Source organism: Hydractinia symbiolongicarpus, chromosome 12 (genome assembly GCF_029227915.1).
Source record: "Hydractinia symbiolongicarpus strain clone_291-10 chromosome 12, HSymV2.1, whole genome shotgun sequence".
NCBI lineage: Eukaryota > Metazoa > Cnidaria > Hydrozoa > Anthoathecata > Hydractiniidae > Hydractinia > Hydractinia symbiolongicarpus.
This window is the reverse complement of record NC_079886.1, coordinates 22,477,375-22,495,427: the sequence shown is the minus strand read 5'-3', so window position 1 is coordinate 22,495,427 and position 18,053 is coordinate 22,477,375. Positions and strand designations below refer to the sequence as shown.

Sequence of the window (18,053 nt, the reverse complement as noted above, 5' to 3'; positions counted from 1 at the left end):
GTAATGTGAAGTTAAGAAATGTAACGTAAAGTGAAGGAAGTGCAATGTAAATTGAAGACATGCAATAAAAAGCAAAGAAATGCTATGTAAAGCGAAGAAATGCATATATAGCAAGGAAATGCAATGTAAAATAAAGAAATGCACTCTACAGTAAAGAAATGCAATGTTAAGCAAAGAAATGCAACGTGAAGTGAAGAAATCAATGTAAAGTAAAGAGATGTAATGTAAACAAAATAAATGCTATTTAAAGCAAAGAAATGCAATGGAAAGCGTGTGGATGCATTGTAAAGCGAATAAGTGCTATGTAAAGCGAAAAAATGCAATGTAAAGTAAAGGAATGCAATGAACAGTGAAGAAATACTATGTGAAGTGAAGGAATGCGATGAAAAGCGAAGAAATGCAATAAAGAGCAAAGAAATGCTATAAAAAGCGAAGAAATGCAACGTAAAGTGATGAAATGCAGTGAAAAATAAAGAAATGCAATGAAAAGCAAAGGAATGCAATGAAATTCACAGAAATGCTAGTAAAGCGAAGAAATGCAATGTAAAGTGAAGAAATGCTATAAAAAGCAAGGAAATGCAAATTAAAATGAAGAAATGCAATAATAAGCAAAGAAATGCAACGTAAAATGAAGAAATTCAATAAAAAGCAAAGAAATGCTATCTAAAGCGAAGAAATGCAACGTAAAGGGAAGAAATGCTATGTGAAGCGAAGAAATGCAACGTAAAGCAAAGAAATGCTATGTAAAGCGAAGAAATGCTATGTAAAGCGAAGAAATGCTATGTAAAGCGAAGAAATGCAATGTGAAGTGAAGAAATGCTATGTAAAACAATGAAATGCGATGAAAAGCCAGGAAATGTTATGAGAAGCAAAGAAATGCAATAAAAAGCGAAGAAATGCATTAAAAAAATGAAGAAAGGCAATGAAAAACGAAGAAATGTAATGTGAAGTTAAGAAATGTAACGTAAAGTGAAGGAAGTGCAATGTAAATTGAAGACATGCAATAAAAAGCAAAGAAATGCTATGTAAAGCGAAGAAATGCATATATAGCAAGGAAATGCAATGTAAAGTAAAGAAATGCACTCTACAGTAAAGAAATGCAATGTTAAGCAAAGAAATGCAACGTGAAGTGAAGAAATCAATGTAAAGTAAAGAGATGTAATGTAAACAAAATAAATGCTATTTAAAGCAAAGAAATGCAATGGAAAGCGTTTGGATGCATTGTAAAGCGAATAAGTGCTATGTAAAGCGAAAAAATGCAATGTAAAGTAAAGGAATGCAATGAACAGTGAAGAAATACTATGTGAAGTGAAGGAATGCGATGAAAAGCGAAGAAATGCAATGAGAAGTATGGAAATGAAATGTAAAGCCGAATGGATTTGTTAGGTTTTTGTCCACTGCTTACCCTTTCGCTGTGTTTTATTGTCAGAACAATCTTACCAGCTTTTTGTGGAAATTTCTTCCTCTCCTGAGTGGCTTAACATCGGAGTATGTTATTCAATCAATTGACTGTAATGGCAACCATCTTGCCATTCCCATCTTCCCATGTAAGGTCTGTTATATTAAGTCTCTCCTTGTTAAACTTTCTTGCTGGTAGCAGTTCTATTTAGCCTTAGTACATTGCGACATGATTAAAAATAATGAAAATAGGTATAAAACGCACAGAAGGTGCAACAAAATACAATGGAAGAAATTAAAAATAAAAGAGAATGAGCAAGGAAAATGATGCAAATCATTGAAGAAGAAATAGGAGATTAAAAAACAAGCAAAAGTTAAAAAAAAATAATGTAAAGAAAAAAGCGAAGAATTTAAAAAGATGTTACAGAGGGTGTGAAGATGTAATTTCTCAAATTCTCGAAGAAGGAGGTCTGATAAAAGATTTGATGATGAGATTTGAAGAAGAAAGCCAGTGGATGGAAATTTGGGGTAATTTTATATTCGCAAAAGACATCTTCTATAATAGGGTCTTTTGTGAGTCCGATACTTGTATAATTGTGTTTGTTTATTATTTTGTTTCTTTCAAATTTATAAACAATAAGATTAACCCAGGTCATGTTAACCTAATTATTCCAAGTGGGTACTGTCAAAAGCAGAATTAACCTGTGTTAGGAGCCGTTTAGGAAGCTTTAAAGACGTGTAAAGGTCACAAGTACCAGTGCAGAGGTTTGTTGTCTGCAGTAGTTTACTTTATATTACATTCGTTAAGAATTGTCCTGAGTTTTATCTGTTTAGAGTTGTCCGCCTTATGATGAGATTTTTGTGTTGTTGTTTTGTACTTTGCTATTTATTTAATACCCTGTTTAATATTCAACGTTTCTCTGTGATAATTCTTGCTAAAAAGGAGGTTTTTGCTACCATGCAGAATCTGTTAATTAGTATCAACCTATATGTGTTAATCGGCTGCCATCAGACAAGTTTTATCATAACAGCTAGTTAGTTTCATCTCATCAACATACACAAACGGCTCAATACTAGGTACGATAATTCTTCTTCATTATAGCAAATCAAGCAATAAGACTTCTAAAGGACAGTGCTATGTTATTTGTTTAAATTACTTGTAGGACATGCCTGGCGTTATAAGACTGGGTTGGCGCCCAATAGAACTTACAAAACTAAAATATATATTCAATGCTTTTTAAAGAACAAATGACATTTGAGAGTGGGTTAAAGTACAGAACACAAGTGAAAATCTCTTGGAATAATTCAACTCAATCCTCAGCGTGTCTTAGACAAGAAATATATTACTGTCTTTCCTTTAGTGTGTATTTTTTTGGAATGTTGCTACTTACTACAAACATTTTATATTCTTAAACATATTCAGATATGCTGTGTCTTAGTCTTCTTCTTTTTCTTTTTCTTGGAAATCCTTTTTTTAACACGAGACAAATCCATTCTAAGACATTTCATCATTTAGTCAAACTAAATTTGCGTACGTGCTTGTTTGGATAATTGCTAGAAGAAAAGTGTTTATCTATTCAGACTGTATCGGTCAAGATTTCGATCTTGACGTTTGGAATTATTACTAAAAAAGTGAAGGATGAAGTGCTGGAAATAGTAGGAACGTGCGTCAACATGAAAAGGAGAAGTACCTGCAGCATCAGCTTTAGAGTAAAATAACTTTCCATTTCTATGTGACATCTTTTTTAGTGGCTCAACGTACATGCTTTTTATAATTTAACAGAGCCCTTCCTACAACAAAAATTTACTAGGCAATTCAGTGTAAATTGTTTAATAATAGTAAATAATAGTAAATAAATAAAAAAAATTCACAATAATGTCAACATGTCAAATAGATTTTATGTGGTTACTATAATCTCTTGAAACAGATATCAAGCACACATGATGAAAGAAAAAGAAAATTAAAAGCAATAAAAATAAAAACGACGGAGAATCAATGCCAACGAGCAAATCTTTTTTACTTTTTCAGGGAGGAAATAAAGAAAAAGGGTCTTTTAAAGCAAAACGATTTGAATGGTGTTGCTGATTGTTATATAAGGTATGTTTTTATGAGGTCTTTCTACATTTTGGTTTACTAAACTAGTAAAAATAATGTATACGATTTGCGTTTAGAAATCAACAGTTGCACGATGAAATTAGTTCGTTAAAGAAAGATCTAAAAAGATTCCAAGATGCTGCGCAGTATGTATACCCACAATGCACCACATATCATTGTCTTATTATTCTTATTATTGTCTTATTATTCTTAAAGGTTTATCTATGACAACTATTTAACTCTTATTGTATCCAATAACGGTCACAACTTAGCGGGCAACAATGTACTCTGTGCTACGGAAGTCAATGGTTTAGAAAACAACTTAAGACTTCAATCCAATTCTAATGCAAAATCGTTTTTAATTCTGGTCCAGGTTTGAGTCTATTGCCTAATGTAATGGGTTTTAACATAACTATCAGGTCACTGTGGTCTGTTAATTTGTTTTAGATATGACAGTCCATGAAACTGGTTTTTTTAACATGTGAGACAATTTCTTATCTTTCGTTTTTGGTTTGTTCATAGGCGAGCAAAAGATACACACCTTAAACTGAGAAGAGAACGCGATCATCATAGAATGCATCATAAAAGAGTTATACAAGAGAAAGATCAACTAATTACAGACATCAAAAGGTATGATCCTCTACATCTTGTTCACAACTGTTTGAGCACTCACAACACAACGTGAGGGAAACAATAGTAGTGAATATTGGGTTCTTTGACAACATCAAGCTGCTGTAATTGTCAAAAATATGCCTTGAAATTATAAAGGGTTTTTTCCAGGGTTATTTTATTGCGTATCCATGGTCATCTCTTAAGCTTATGCATACCGGCAGTATTCACAATGTGCATTAACTAAATCTATTTAGCCGCCATTAAGTTTTTCTTTCACCTTGCTGAATTTTTATGACTTTTATTATTTTTTACTTGCAGTCACTTGTAAGAAAAACAAAATTTGTTTCTTGCGTTTCGCGCGGCCTTATCAGTCAATCTGTGGGTCACACCCAAATATTTAAGTTTTAGGACTATCCGTAATTCGATATTTTTGTTTGAAATAGATGCTACCTGATTGCGTACTTTATGCAATCAAGTTTGCCAGTAAGTGAAGTAACTAATAAATCATAATATTATATACCCGTAAGCAAAAACAGCCATTGAATAAATAATCGTATTCCACCCGTATTATTCAATGCTTGTGACCTAACAATAGTTTTGACAAAACATTCGTAAACGCATGTTTTGATTTTATCCTTTCCGCCTCATTAATTTTTATCGTAATTAACTGTGATTGGTTGTTTCTTAGTGGTCAGTTTTCTGATTGGTCGATTTCCAAACACGTGAACACAAAACAAAATAAGTAATATTAATTATAACAATCTCTTTTGGGTATATAATAAAACATATATACAATGGGTAAACATAGGTTATTGGATTTATTAACCCTCGGTGATATTATATTCAACTCCGCTGCGCGTCGTTAAATATAAATCACCTCGGGTTAATAAATCTCAATAACCTATGTTTACCTATTGTATATCTACTTAATATTCCTATTGATGTGAGATGTATTCTAATATTACCATTTATAATGATATCAAACGGTAACATTATTGGTCGTAATACGGCAGTACTTTGGTCCATAACCTCTATTCTGATGTGTTAAATTTAGTAATATCTTTACACCCAGTCTACACACTTGGAACAAAACTTTTATTAGTCTGTTTGATATTATTTGAACAAATTCCTCGCAAAAATTTTTAATAAAAATTTAAAATTTCTCTAATCTATGAGATTTTCCTGACTAATACAGAAGGCTTTTTCAAAATAAAAGTGATTGATAGGCAAAAACAATCTCTTATAACTTGGAAAAGGATAAATATGGTATACATTGTTTTATGTTTGGAATTAATTAATGTTGACTTAACTAATCAATCTAACCAATCAATTTACATGTGCCCTGTGTAATGGAGTGTGTATCGCATTTAAGCGTATGACAACTCTTGATTTTTATTTGTCCAGTGCTAAAAGATATCCTCTGTTAAAGAACATGTAAATGTAGAAACTTGTTTTGACTTGAGTTCTTTGCGTCAGTATAAGACATTGTCTTTAGGTTGAGACAGCATTATCAATTATATGAACCAACTTTAAAAGCACTAAGATACAAGTATGAGGTAAATCATTCGTCCAACGCACTATATATTTATATTATTTTTGATTTGAATTTTTTTTACAGAAGTTTAATGAATACGCTTTAAATTTTTCTGACACTACTTCTGTTTTTAACGATGACGTCACAAGAAATTTTTTTCGCGCTAAAGGATTTCTATTATATTGCTTTATTTACCTAAGTATATAAAACAGCATAATAGAACCCAGTGTGCTCCTAAACGTGCAACTGAAATTTTTTAGGCTGCCATGAAGGAGAAAATGCTGACCAAGTTAGAACGGGATCGTGCTGTTGCGCAGGTACTGGAAACAAAGTTGATATTTCTCTAGGCTTTGTCGAAGATGTGTTGGGGCCGCATTTTCGATAATGAAGTTTATATTTACAATTTATTTCAGATCGAAGGCCTTCAATCGGTGCAATTAGTAAGTTTCGAATGTGCCAAAGGTATGCTGAGTTTCAAGAATATCAAAATGTGTTTTAAACAGTTTCATATAACCCTTATAATATGTATCTTTTAAAGGGAAATCTTCTGAAAATATACTATCAAGTGAAAAGTCTTCCGACGGCGAAAAGGCCGGGATTTCTCAGAAGAATGCCAAGGTATCTAATTTTTATTGTTCGTACGTTTACTTTGCCCTTGTTGTACATCCTATCGGAATAAAAACTTTGACCCTAAAATCGTCTTCTCACTTCATAAATTTGTCATTATACTAGTTTGGTAGAGATCTTTCTGATAACCCAATTAGAATTACCGCGAGAGGAAAAACTTTACTATGCAAGTTATTTTTATAATTTTTTTCTGCATTGTGACATGAGATTTCCTGTCACAAAGTCACAGAATAATCACGATAATGAAGAAAAAATAATATTGATACATGCGCATTATATAATAATTATATAATTATATAAATACATGCGCAACATCATTTTACTTTGCCCGATGATGGGAGAAGGATCTCCCGAAACGTCACCTACTAAACTATCATGTTCAAGAAATGATAAACTTTCCACAGTAATAAAAAAAAATAAAACGCAAAATTAAATTACGCAAAAAAGTTTTAACATTCTTTTTTATTTTGTGATAATAACGTTAAACTTGTGTGTTGAAATTTAGCATGCTTCAGAATATGTTCTATGTGTGTTGACACTAACTGTCAGTAGGTGTTTGTAATGTAATGTTTATAAAGGACTGTTTAGTTCAATTACCCTCTGCAGAATATCCTTGTAAAAAGGTAGATCCTGTACTTTATATATAGCTCTAGAGGGTTAACAAAAAAGATCATTACAAACCATTACCATCATTACAGCTGTTTTATTATCTCACAATAAGTTTTATGAAGTGGAAATTAAAACTTTTCTTTTAGGATTCGGAATTCCCTCCAGACAAGGGTGTTAATCCATTTTTGTCAAAGCAACGAATACCTTGTGTTCATCTTACACGAAGTGGTGGGTATAGATTGACAAACACGATCGAAGCACATTCTTTAGCTGTGAGTGGGTGAGTTGTTGTAACCTTTGATCAATAAGGTTTTGATCTGTAAAGTTGGACATGGAGCCTTAGTTCACATCTCTGGATAATAACATCTCTTTTGTTAATAACACAAACGTCCGGCAATCAAAAGTAATATCGCAAAGTCCCTTACGGTCGTATTTAATCTTTCTATGGTTTTTTCTAACTTAGAAAACCTTCAGTTGTTAATAATTTAAATGTAGCTGCTAGCGCCCAGGGCTTATGATAGTATGGTGTATACCAAATATATTGCGTTAACATTGAGAAATAGTTTGACTGTTTTCTTCACACGCATAAATTTTCATTTTAATCGTATTCATATGTTATTGCTGTATTTTTCCTCTAGGTTTGCGTTGCATCCAAAAAAGCAGATTTTAGCCACAGTGAGTGATGATAGAACATGGAAACTGTGGTCTCTTCCAGAGTATGTATATCATTTGTTATTTATGACAAGTTGAAAAATGCGTTAAGTATTTTGATAATCAAAGCTTTTTCACAAAAAAATCTTTAATGGAGATAGCGGTAATATTTGCGAGAATTTTATTATTTTGGTGGACAAATAGCAAGATTTATTTAGGGAAAATTGTGATATTTATTCAGTAACTAAAAATCAGTGACAAATCATTTCTTAATTTTTTTTAGCTAAAGTTTATTATACTTTAATATCAGAAATTTTCGCGTGAAGAAAATTTCGCGAATGAACCCTAAATTCGCGAAATTAAATGCCTGCGAAAACAATCTTTTTGGCTCATCCGCGAAAATAAACTCCCGCAAAAAAATCCATTTTGCGATGATTCGCGAAATTTTTCAAAAATCTGAAGAAATCTTAAAAATTGTATTTTCAGTTCTTTTTGCGCCTAATATTTGCATGTGTTGTATTTTGCAGGTTTTAGGAATAAAACAGTGCAATTGATGCTACTACTTCCTAACTTTTCGTCCTTCCTCCCGAGATAATAAGGGTCGACTGTTAAAAGAAATGGATAAAATTGTGACTAATGTAAAAAAACAATAAGTTTTCTTCTGTTTTATGAAAATATCACCAAAGTAACATCGTAAAACGTAAAAATAAATTTAGTCTAATATTGTGATTGTCTTTTCCGGTTTTGTTGATTTCTTTTTCGTTACTTGCTCAAACATTGTTCTTATGTCACGCGAAGCTGTTTGTTTTGTTTTTTTCTTTTTCGTTTTTGGTTGACAATTGCTTGGCTCAACATCAATATCATCAAACACAAAGGAGCCCAAATCTAAACTTTCTTCTGGTTCGCTGTATAGAACTTTGGTCATTTCTTCGTACCTCGCAAGTAGTTTTTTATTTAATAATGTTTCAGGCATTAACACTTTAACCATGCAGGGTATTTCAAGCCCTGCTTGTGATATAGCTGATCATCTATAACGAATCGACGTCGGTATGGCTTCTACTTCTGCACTCCTGTCAAGAATAAACTTTGTTAATCTGCTGACTTCACGAGGTAGATGTCCAGGCGTCCCAAAACGTCAAATGGGTTGTCTTGCTCGTGGAAGCATTCCAATTTTTCATTTTCTGAAGGGGTACCAAAACCGTCGATAGTATTGGTATTCTCTGACTGCACACTCAAATTCAAAATACATTTTAATAATTCGCGTGTACACAATGTTCCTTTTTGTCTTTTAACTTTTCCTTTTTTGTTTTGATTTGTCTAGACGTTTTTTTATGAAATCAAACATTACGAACATTACGACTTGCTCTCCTTCGTGGAGGATTTTAAATAAGAGAAACAAAAGCAGGAAAATTTCTGAAAATCACAAGGAAGGAGTGCGTTAATTCTCGGTTGCATATCTGAGATATTTCTTTGTTACATTTCTTTCTCTTCCTGAATGAATTCAAGCAAGAACAATGTCTGACACTGGTAAGTGTTTTCATTTCACAAGAAGAATTTTCTCACACCAGTTTTCGATTTTCAAATACACTTCTATTTATGAGTTTTCTAATGAGTTTTACAATGTCCTATTTGAAAAATTTCGCCGAAATTAATAACCAGGGGCGTTGGAATAAGGATGTCCTGGGTGGAAAAACTCGAAAAATTAACAAGCGAGGGGGGAACGATTATTAGAGACCAGAGAGTAGTCTTATAACTTTTATATGTTAGATTCAACAAGCATTTGACCTTTACAGTATCATATCTCAAGTAGAGAGTGAGAATGACAGCAAACGAGGGGCGTATAAAAGATACAACGACAAAGAACGCTACGCCATTGGAAAATACCTCTCTGAGAATGGGAATGCAGTGGCTGTCCGAAAATATAAATCTAACTTTCCAAAGATAAACGAGAGCACTATTCGCGAGTTTAAAAAAAGTACCAAGCTGAGCTGAAAAGTCAAAAAAGCAGTGAGAATGCCGAGTCAAGCAGAGAACTAGTTGCAGAGAAAAGAGGGCGTCCACTTCTCCTAGAAGAAATTGATCAAATGGTTCAACAGTACATCAAAGCAGCTTCAAACAGAGGAGCCGTTGTAACAAGATCGATGGCCGTGTCAACAGCTAAAGCGCTAATGATACGCTAACCGGATAAGTTTGGAAAGATCGACCTCAACAATTCTCAATGGGCAAAAAGTTTGTTTATCCGAATGGGATACTCAAGACGAAAAGCCACAACAGCTAAATTGCAATTACCGTCAGGCGTAAAAGAAGAGAGTCAGCTTCTTTTTCATCACCAAATCGTTGAAAATATCAAAACCAGTAACGTTCCAGAATCACTCGTTTTGAACTTTGATAAAACTCAAATACGTACCAGTAGCTAGCACATCGTTACCCAAACGGAATTCTAAGCAAGTAACGATCAAAGGATCCGATGACAAAAGAGCGACCTCTACAACCTTCACCATTACACTTGACGGAAAGTTCTTGGGTATGCAACTTATATATGGTGGAAAAACCAATCAAAGCTTGCCACGTTTCAAATTCCTACAAAACTTTTCTTTGAGCGTAAATAAAAAACATTATAGCAACGAGCAAGAGTCGCTTAAGCTTATCGACGAAATCATCGTGCCGTACGTCAATAAAGAAAGAAACCGAATGCAATGACCAGATCAAAAAGCCCTTGTGATTTTTGATGTTTTCTGGGGACAAGTTACTGACAAAGTATTGAATAAATTTTAAAAAAACCAAATCGTTTTTGTCCCAGCCAACATGACAGCATTGTTTCAGCCTCTAGATCTCACTGTCAATGCCTATACAAAGAAGTTCTTAAAGAAGAAGTTCAACAACTGGTATATGAGTGAGATCTCCAACCAATTAGATGCTGGGAAACAAATTGAAGAAATTGAAGTCAAACTTAACTTAACGCTGAATGGTTAACAGATCTATACAACAACATGACGAAACCCGAATATAAAGAAGTAATAATGAATGGATGGAAAGCTGCTGGAATTTTGGAGACAATCGAAGGCGGCGTCAGCAAACTATGTCTTGATCCTTTTAGTGATTTGGACCCATTACTCCCTCAGGTTCCCGATGATGAAATCACCTTCGACATCATTCAAGAAGAAGAAAAATAAGTGTTTCTCAACGAGCGAGAAGATAGCGCTGATTAAAGCGATGAAGTGACGTATACTTTTCCCAAGGCGACAATCGAAACATCTTCGATCTTTTTTATTCCATCGAGGAAGAAGATTAAGTAGTTATAGATGTATATGTCTTCTAATCTTTTTATACTACGAAAGAAAAGCTTGTCACTGTTTGCAATACTGATCTTGTATTTAAAAATCCTTTCCTTTTAGTATTCAATTATTTGGTAAGATCTGCGCTTGTTAATTAATTCTAAAAAAAATTTTAGACTATTTTCTCCTCACAATAGCGAAAAAATATTTTTTTCAACTATCAACTCGCGAAAATTAATTTCGTGAAAAAAAATTTTTTGGCCAATTCGTGAAAATTAATTCCCGCGAAATACAAAAAATTTCTGACATTGAAGTATGAATTATTTTCCAATGTTTTTAATAAGATATTGTTGATATGCGTAGCTTGTCCTGCCATGTATTTCAGGAACAAGTGTGGTGGTTAACAATTGCCGCTGTAAGAAACTTCATATAAATAAAGCCAAACAATAAACTTTCATATATATTACACTCAAACGTATGAGTTTCAAGCAGTCAAGGCAACAGGATTTGCGTCTCTACGTTAGTGTCTAACATTCGCTCAATAAAATAAAATTATCGTATCAGAAAGCAAAAAAAGAAGGGGAATAAAGGGGAATAAATCGGGAATAACCAAATTTGAGTTCTGATTTTCTTTGTATATAACCTTGAATATACTATATACTATATATTAATTATAATGTTCTTTTTTAGGGGTGACGTTGTGATGACAGGTGAAGGACACACAGACTGGTTGTCCGATTGTGACTTTAACCCCCTGTAAGGCTTTAAAAAGATTTGTTTTATGTTTCATAATTTGCAATCTTTTATTCCACATTCTTTTTTGCACAAACTTTTTTTAGTAGGGTGATTAATTTTTGATGTTATGACACTGGCAGCGAGTAAGTATGCAAGTTCAAAACGAAAAATTTTGCAATCATACAAGCATATTATAAATATTTGCCAACTTGGTTTGGGAATATATGATGGTATATAATTAATAGTGCTAATTTGCGCGGAAAGATATTTTCGCGGATCGAAAAAAATGGAATTCAGGGTATTAATTTCCGCGATAACATAAAAATGTTATTAAATATCTTTCAAAAAAGCCTTTTCTTAATGGCATAAAATGAGAAAATTAAGTTCTCGAATGGTAATTATACTGCCAATGAAATTTTTTCCTTAAGGGTTGGACGTATATTCGCATTTTAAGTTTCTCTATATTAAATGCCAGTGATCAATATTTTTATTAAGGGGTACAAAACTGGTAACAACATCTGGTGATACGACAGTGAAAATATGGGATTTCGCCGAAGAGCGATGCGTTGTTTCATTTGATGGCCACACCCATCCTGTGTGGGGATGTAGTTGGCACAGTGGTGGAGATTTTGTTGCAACATGTGCAATGGATGGTACTTCAAAAATATGGGATCTAAACAGGTAAAGGAACAGACGTTTTTGCACTCAATTTCCTTCTTTCCTACATGTAAGAAAAATCATTTTAAAAAAAGAAAATTTTCAGACTTTAAAACTATAATTTTATAATTTCAAAGTCTGTAAAAAAAATTTACGCAAAAGGGGTACAAGCAAAACAATAGCTATGCGAAGTTACTTAATTTGATTTGGTGTTTTTTGATTCTGCTGTCAGCATTCCTTAATTCAACAATTTACAATTTTCGATTTTCTCTTTTCTTTAGCTTACGTTGTCGAAGCTCACTTCGTGGTCACACTGATTCTGTAAATAGCATTGAATTCCTTCCCTTCTCCAATACGTTATGCACGTGCTCGGCTGACAAAACTATCGCTATATGGGATGCTCGAACGGGCTTGTCGGCTCAAACTTTGCATGGTCACGTACATTCAATTAATCATGTTACATTTAATACGCAAGTAAGTCTTTACGTTGGTACTGTCGATTTTGCAATGTGTAACTAGTGGCGTTTTAATTAGATATTTTTACAATTTTTACATACAAAAATTCAACTTTCAATTGGGCCATACGAAGGGTAGTGGGGCATCTGATGTACGTGGGAATGTCTTTTTAGCAATTGTTTCCTCATTTTAATAAATATACTTTTAAAAAATAAATAAATGCAAAAGTTTCTATTAAATTCTGCGTATTTCAAACAATTCTTCTGTTAACGCATGGTGAATTTGTGTATTTGGATTGTATTAAATTTTACGTTAAAGCAAAGCGTTTTAATGTGTACCAGTGTGCTTTAAAGGGGTATCTCTTATCAATTGCTTTTTAGGGAGACTCGTTAGCTTCTTGCGATGCGTATGGCGTTGTCAAACTTTGGGATATCAGAAACTCGTCTGTCTCGACAACTATCGACATGGGCCCTCATCCTGTTAATCGAGTGGCGTTTGATCCAGGTTCATCGGTAGTAGCTGCTGCCTCGAATGATGGTGTTGCCAAGATATACGAGATCAGTACAGGTCACATCACGCCTCTTTCCCCTCATGACGATGCCGTACAGACAGTATTGTTCGATCGAAATGGTGAATACATGGTTTCAGGTAGCTCAGACTCGACTGTCAAAGTATGGTCATAAAGCTACGATCGGCAACTGTCTCGTGCAACTTTTTAAACGAATGCTGTTTTTTCATTTTTTACATATAGCATTTATTAATAGCAAGTTTTTATTCAAAATTGCTCAATTTTTTCCAGCTTTTAATAAAGTAAGAAGAATTCCACGAAATTAACAGTTTCATAGTATTGTCTGTTTAAGTCAAGTCTACAATACTACTAATTGATTACTTCAAACGCATTAATTTTCGCGTATTATTTTAGGTCCTAAACATGTGTTTCGCGTGTTTCAAATTTTCACGTACCTGGGAACTCAAATAGCATCTTTGTGCGTGTTTGTTTGTTTCTAAATCTTGCCCATACATTATGAATAAGGTAGTTTGAGGTAGATAGTAACAACGTTTAAAATAATTGTCGAAATATATATTTTTACAAAAGTACCAGTTAACAAATGAGACTTTTTCCTTACCTTTCTTATGGACGAAATGAAGTTATGGAAATAGAACAGTTATATATAGTTAGAAGGAAAGCGTAGCCTTTAAACTTTAAGCCATATGCAAAAACGAAAAATTCTTAAACTTATTTCTAAGCTCTTCAATATTAGTTACTTCCATGCAGTTCAATCCAGTAAATGATGAGGGTAAAGTTTTTCTCTCTCTTATTTCAACGACTTTTAACATTTTTTCTTTGCAAGGTTTTCCACTGTTATCAACATCTACCAAACTTGTCCTTTGAAGTTTTATATATTCCTTGACAGATAAAGATAAACCAAAGACGATCAGAAAAATCCGTGTTTGATAATAAATTAGTTCTAAACCAATTTGCAGGTTTTGAGATGTATTCTTCATAAATTTTAAGTATCTGGAACGTGATCGTATATGGTCAATTGTTAGTAAAGCCGTACTAAATTTTTCACTTTCAAAACAACTCGTTTTACTGTTACCTCTTTCAATTTTTTCTTTAATGTAGTTATTTAGTTTGTCAGGTATCCATGTTAATAAATTAAACAATGAAAGGTCTCCATTATCACATAGTAACCTCTGATAATCCATAACAACTTCTTTAAAGTTTTGTAATATCCTCCTTGAAATATATCCTGTGGTAGACTTTAAACAAAGATGATTTGCATCAGCAAAACAATTCTGTAGTTCAAACGAAGTTACATTAAATTGAATTTCAACAATATCATCTTTTTGGATTTCTAACATTAAAGTTATGATAAAATTTGTTTCGTCTGATGCATTTATACTTTCCATGCTTCTGTTAACAGAAAACTCACCTGGTTTACAAAAATAACTTTGCAAAAGCAAAAGATCATTCAGAACAACATCCGCCATTTTTGAAATTTAAAAAAAGTTTGTTTATTATTTTCAGTTATTTTGCCGAACAGATATTTCATGGTATGGGAGTGAGACCAAAAATAACATCATCAGCATTTTTTCTTCGGAGAAATCAAAGATGGCGGTCAATTATTCGTCAAAGATTATTTTAAACGCAAGTTCTTGTTTTGCTTGCGCTTTTTTGTACTTTTAACATACAACACTAACTTGCGCCTAGAATAATATTATAGTCTTTTATATTCTGAAAATTGTGTAGCATTTTCAATGCTAGTTATTATATCCAGCTTTATTGCTAAGCTGCTAACTGGCTGTGTAGCTAGGCTAGGTTAGCTCTACCTAGGAGGCTACGTAGCTGCTAACCTAGTAGCTAGCTTCCTTTATGTATCTACTGTAGCTGTAATATATCTTATGATTAACCTCACTTATTTCAAGGAGTGTGCTCTGTTGTTACCAGGAGAGAATCGCAAAGGCCTCTGTGCTGTAGGGCTATTAAAACGAGGGCATGCGCCGTGAAAAATGCAGGCGAGTTTGTTTTTTTTTTTTAAAAAAATATTAGTCCGAAACACCCCAATGAGTGCCTGAAATTAAAAATAAAACAGTCACTAAAAAAAGCTACTGGACGCATTAAGAGTTTTGTTGAGCTAGTTTTTAGCTTGCTTCTAGATATAATAGCCAAACTGTTTTTGGATACTTTCACTTGTCGGCCAGAGGTAGCTAGCTAGATAACTTGTAACTCCTTTTTCTTCAAGTGTCTCTTTCAACTGTCCGCATTGCATGGTACAAGAAATTTGCATTTCGGGAATGCTTTGAGGGAGTTCGAGATAGAGCGGGTGATTTCGGAGGATATCCACCAATTTAATTCGAAAAGTTCCTCAAACTTGCCCTTATATATGTGGTCATCTGCCGCTTATCAGCACCCTCTTATGCCAGCTTTAGCAGTGGTGCTGAAAACACTCGTATATGAGGTTAAGCCTGGGCTATGTTTTTAATAAAATTTGCTTTTTCGCTGATAACCACTGAAATTGCCTGAATTATTCCTGAACTAGCCTGAATTATTCCTGAAATGCAAAACAGCGCTTTTGTCTCCTCAGGCATGCTTTAGAAAAACACAGGAAGTCGATAACCCACATAAGCCATAAAAAGTGCGGACATCTTTGGGCGAGTTCTGCGTTTTAAAAATTATATAAAAGTATTTGCCCGAAAAAACCTGCATAGACCTGAACAATGCCCAGGAAAAAAAAGCAAAGCAAATACTATTGACTCAAAAAACTATAAAAATTAAAATAAACTTACTATGTTGTAGCGAAGTTCTTAAAAAAACTGTTTTTGATGGTTTTTGATAAATTTTACTTTATCATCATCATCATTCTCGGCTAGCATGGTTTGGAAGGGGCATATTAATGACCCTCTTCCAAGCTGATCTAGACTGTGTTAGATCTAAACTCAACTTCCTTTGTATCAAGTCTGTCCTTATAACCTGCCAAGTTTTCCCTGGTCTGCCTCTGGGCTTTGCCCCAGGAACTATCATGTCTCCACACTTTCTTTCCCAATTATCCCCCTCCATTCTTTCCAAGTGCCCCAGCCAATTCAATCTTCTTATTTGGATAACATCTTTAATTCTACAGATACTTAGCCTGCTTCTTCGCTCATCTGAACTCTTTCTGTCTCTCAGACTGGCGTTACACATCCACCTAACCATTCTCATATCATTCCTTTCTAAACGCTCAAGATCTTCCTGCTTCACTGCCCATCTCTCACTACCGTACAACATAACACTTCTTACACAGGCCTCATGTTGCCTCATCTTCACAATCCAATTGCATGTGCAATTGGATTGTGAAGTCTTATGAACTTCCCCTTTACCACTGACAAATAATTGCAGATGTGAGCTTAAATATTTTAATCATACTTTAGAAATCATTTCTTCAAATGCTGAGTGCCGACCGGGATAAAAAGCTGCCATTTTAGCTACAGAAATCTTAGGATTTCTTACATTGGCCAATTTAGCTTTAGTTCTAAATCTTTAATAACTTCTTTTTTATCAATCGAAATTTTCAATTGAAGAAATTGTAAAAAGGTGACATGTTGACAGACAACACAGTGTATTATTATAATATATATATTTTGAGGACAAATTTGTATTTCAACACAAGATTAAGTTACAAAATGAATTCCAAAATCTGAAAAATAGCCTGTTTAAGAAATGTTACTATTACTTCAAGAGGAAAAACTCTTTTTTCTTCCATAGCCTAACATTTTTATTCTGACATTTATAATCAACATTTGTAGCAATAAAAGAGTTTGTAGAGTATATAAATATATAACAAACTAGTGAAAAAAATCCACAGGGTTGCCAGTCTTTTATATATCGCATTTCATGTTTCCGTAACAGGACATGGCAGACAAACAGACGGAAAACGGCTATTATTAAAGAGACTAGTGGGTGGCCCGTGGAAAAATCCATGGGTTTGCCCGTTCTTTTTAGACTGCATGGCATGCTTCTTGCTACTTACAGTACCATTTTGTGATGTGAAGATGAATATAAACATTTTTTCTAGGTTTAATAAAGATGGCTCAAAAAACACAGGGCATCCAACGTTTGTTAGCAGCTGAGAAAAAAGCTGCAGATCTTGTTTCAGAGGCAAGAAAGAGAAAGACTAAAAGACTGAAGCAAGCAAAAGAAGAGGCTATTGCAGAAATTGAGCAGTTCAGAAATGAATGCGAGCAAAAATTTAGGGAAAAACAACAAAGTGAAATGGGCCAAGATGATTTCCAACAAAGAATCAATGAAGAAACTAATGGCAAACTTCTAACCATGGGAGAACAAGTGGAGATAAATAAAGGAAAAGTTATTTCCAGAATGTTGGAATTGGTCAACGATATCAAGCCAGAAATCCATGAAAATTTTAGAGCATCTTAAGTTGTTTTAGAATTTGTTGTAACCACGTGATATACTCCTAAAATTAAATTTCTATATAATCTTTTTTTTTAAAGTTGTGTAGTAAATATTGCCATTAAAGACATTTGCAAGGATTTATGTTTTCAAAGCTCTTTTCAGCAGGCACATTGTTTTTCTTCCTTCCTAAAAACTGATTTAAAATGACTATTTGTATTGACAACTATTCTTCTTTCAAGCAAAAACTGCTTTTCCTTAGAGTATGTTATGGTTAGTACTGTTTGATTTTTATTGTTTTTATAAATACACATCATCAACATTTGATTTGCTATTATAAATTGATTCCTTTTAAATTCAATATCTGTTCTCTTTTATTATTTGAAAATGCGAATGTTAACAATATTTAGAAGCACATTTTTGAAATTTTGTTTTATGTTGTGAGCATAAATTTTTCTATATAAATCTATCATTAAGCATATGAGTTTTAAAACATGTACCCCTGCCTTAACT

At 33.4% G+C, this 18,053-nt stretch overlaps 3 protein-coding genes across 3 annotated transcripts in view; 2 read left to right on the top strand and 1 right to left on the bottom strand.

The window, feature by feature from the left end:
• The window catches only part of LOC130622507 (sperm-associated antigen 16 protein-like), a 34,490-nt gene extending 20,547 nt beyond the window's left edge, over positions 1-13,943 (top strand). The window contains exons 6-18 of the mRNA XM_057437966.1: positions 3,428-3,496; positions 3,571-3,639; positions 4,016-4,123; positions 5,601-5,661; positions 5,900-5,956; positions 6,053-6,101; positions 6,178-6,257; positions 7,022-7,155; positions 7,514-7,591; positions 11,492-11,557; positions 12,032-12,217; positions 12,475-12,667; positions 13,030-13,943. Coding sequence (XP_057293949.1) covers positions 3,428-3,496; positions 3,571-3,639; positions 4,016-4,123; positions 5,601-5,661; positions 5,900-5,956; positions 6,053-6,101; positions 6,178-6,257; positions 7,022-7,155; positions 7,514-7,591; positions 11,492-11,557; positions 12,032-12,217; positions 12,475-12,667; positions 13,030-13,332 — 1,453 coding nt within the window. The 3' untranslated portion in view covers positions 13,333-13,943. The remainder of the gene's footprint in view (positions 1-3,427; positions 3,497-3,570; positions 3,640-4,015; positions 4,124-5,600; positions 5,662-5,899; positions 5,957-6,052; positions 6,102-6,177; positions 6,258-7,021; positions 7,156-7,513; positions 7,592-11,491; positions 11,558-12,031; positions 12,218-12,474; positions 12,668-13,029) is intronic.
• LOC130622509 (RWD domain-containing protein 3-like) lies at positions 13,716-14,864 on the bottom strand. The gene has a single exon (XM_057437968.1). The coding sequence runs from the start codon at positions 14,642-14,644 to the stop codon at positions 13,853-13,855; it is 792 nt and encodes a 263-aa protein (XP_057293951.1). The 5' UTR covers positions 14,645-14,864; the 3' UTR covers positions 13,716-13,852.
• A 2,318-nt stretch (positions 14,865-17,182) lies between these two features.
• Positions 17,183-17,640, top strand: LOC130622511 (V-type proton ATPase subunit G-like). Its single transcript, XM_057437970.1, has one exon. The coding sequence runs from the start codon at positions 17,217-17,219 to the stop codon at positions 17,565-17,567; it is 351 nt and encodes a 116-aa protein (XP_057293953.1). The 5' UTR covers positions 17,183-17,216; the 3' UTR covers positions 17,568-17,640.
• Positions 17,641-18,053: the final 413 nt, after the last annotated feature.

Coding starts and splice junctions, on each gene's coding strand:
- LOC130622509 (XM_057437968.1), bottom strand. CDS start 14,644: ATGGCGGATGTTGTTCTGAATGATCTTTTGCTTTTGCAAAGTTATTTT.
- LOC130622511 (XM_057437970.1), top strand. CDS start 17,217: ATGGCTCAAAAAACACAGGGCATCCAACGTTTGTTAGCAGCTGAGAAA.